The following is a 1,122-nucleotide window of genomic DNA, read 5'->3' on the forward strand; positions in this document are numbered from 1 at the left end:
TTGAATGACAGTGAGATTGAAAGACAGCACTTTAAGGACCAAGACATGTATTCTGATAAATCTGACAAAGAGAATGATCAGGAGCATGATGAGTCTGACAACGAGGTGCTGGGGAAAAGCGAAGAGAGCGACACAGATACGTCGGAAAGGCAAGACGACTCGTACATTGACCCTGAGCCTGTGGAGCCTTTAAAGGAGACCACCTACATGGAGCAGAACCATGAAGAGCTGGGAGAGGTAAGTGCTCTGTATTGTCAGAGACTCACTAACTCAAGAAAATTGCTATACAAAATTACAGATATTATTTGTTTGACCTATTGTTTTCCCCAAGAATATTTATGTGTCACATGCCTTTTCAAAGGTGTATTTTGAAATTTATTTGCATTTATCAGCAACCAAAAAAAAAAAAATACTCAGATGCCAGTGTGGTCTTATGGTTTACATTTTCAAGTTTGTTTTTGAAATAGGATATTGCTTGATGTCATTGCCAGCTATAAAGTAAATTGCAAACAAGCATTAATTTAAAACTTGCTTGTTATTACCAGTGCATAGAAGTCAATGTATGTAAAACAGTGAACTACAAAGCTGGGGATGATGGCACAGTCCTGTAATCTCAGCACTTTAGAATGAAGTCTGCAAGTTTCAAGGCAGCCTAGGCTACATAGCAAGGGCAGCCTGAGCTACACAGCAAGGCCTTGTTTCAATAGAAAAATAGATTTAACTGAACAAATAAAATAATACTTTATTTCTGTTATGCATGCTGTTATTGTGATGTTTCTTGCAGCCCTGTGTTTACTTTATAGACTGTGTTTTATTACCTGATGGCTTTGCACGTTTCCATAATGCCTGCAGTGGTCCTGGAGAGCCATGTCTCTATCATCCACTGTCGTGTCTAAGAGGAAATGTAATGTTTCAGTGTGCTCTGTTGATTGTTAAAGGCAGGTGAGGCTTCTCAAACAGAAACTGTGTCTGAAGAAAACAAAAGCCTTATCTGGACTCTGCTCAAGCAAGTTCGTCCCGGCATGGATCTGTCCAGGGTGGTTCTTCCCACGTTTATTTTGGAGCCCCGTTCTTTCCTGGATAAACTTTCAGATTACTACTACCATGCTGATTTCCTGTCTG

General features: G+C 39.9%; 1 protein-coding gene across 1 annotated transcript in view; it reads left to right on the plus strand.

Annotated features, from left to right (window-relative positions):
• Positions 1 to 1,122, plus strand: part of Osbpl8 (oxysterol binding protein like 8) — a 139,116-nt gene that overhangs the window by 114,470 nt on the left and 23,524 nt on the right. The window contains exons 11-12 of the mRNA XM_031350376.1: positions 1 to 237; positions 939 to 1,122. Of these exons, the coding sequence (XP_031206236.1) occupies positions 1 to 237; positions 939 to 1,122 (421 nt within the window). The remainder of the gene's footprint in view (positions 238 to 938) is intronic.

The sequence above is a fragment of the Mastomys coucha genome, unplaced genomic scaffold (genome assembly GCF_008632895.1).
Source record: "Mastomys coucha isolate ucsf_1 unplaced genomic scaffold, UCSF_Mcou_1 pScaffold4, whole genome shotgun sequence".
Taxonomy (NCBI): domain Eukaryota; kingdom Metazoa; phylum Chordata; class Mammalia; order Rodentia; family Muridae; genus Mastomys; species Mastomys coucha.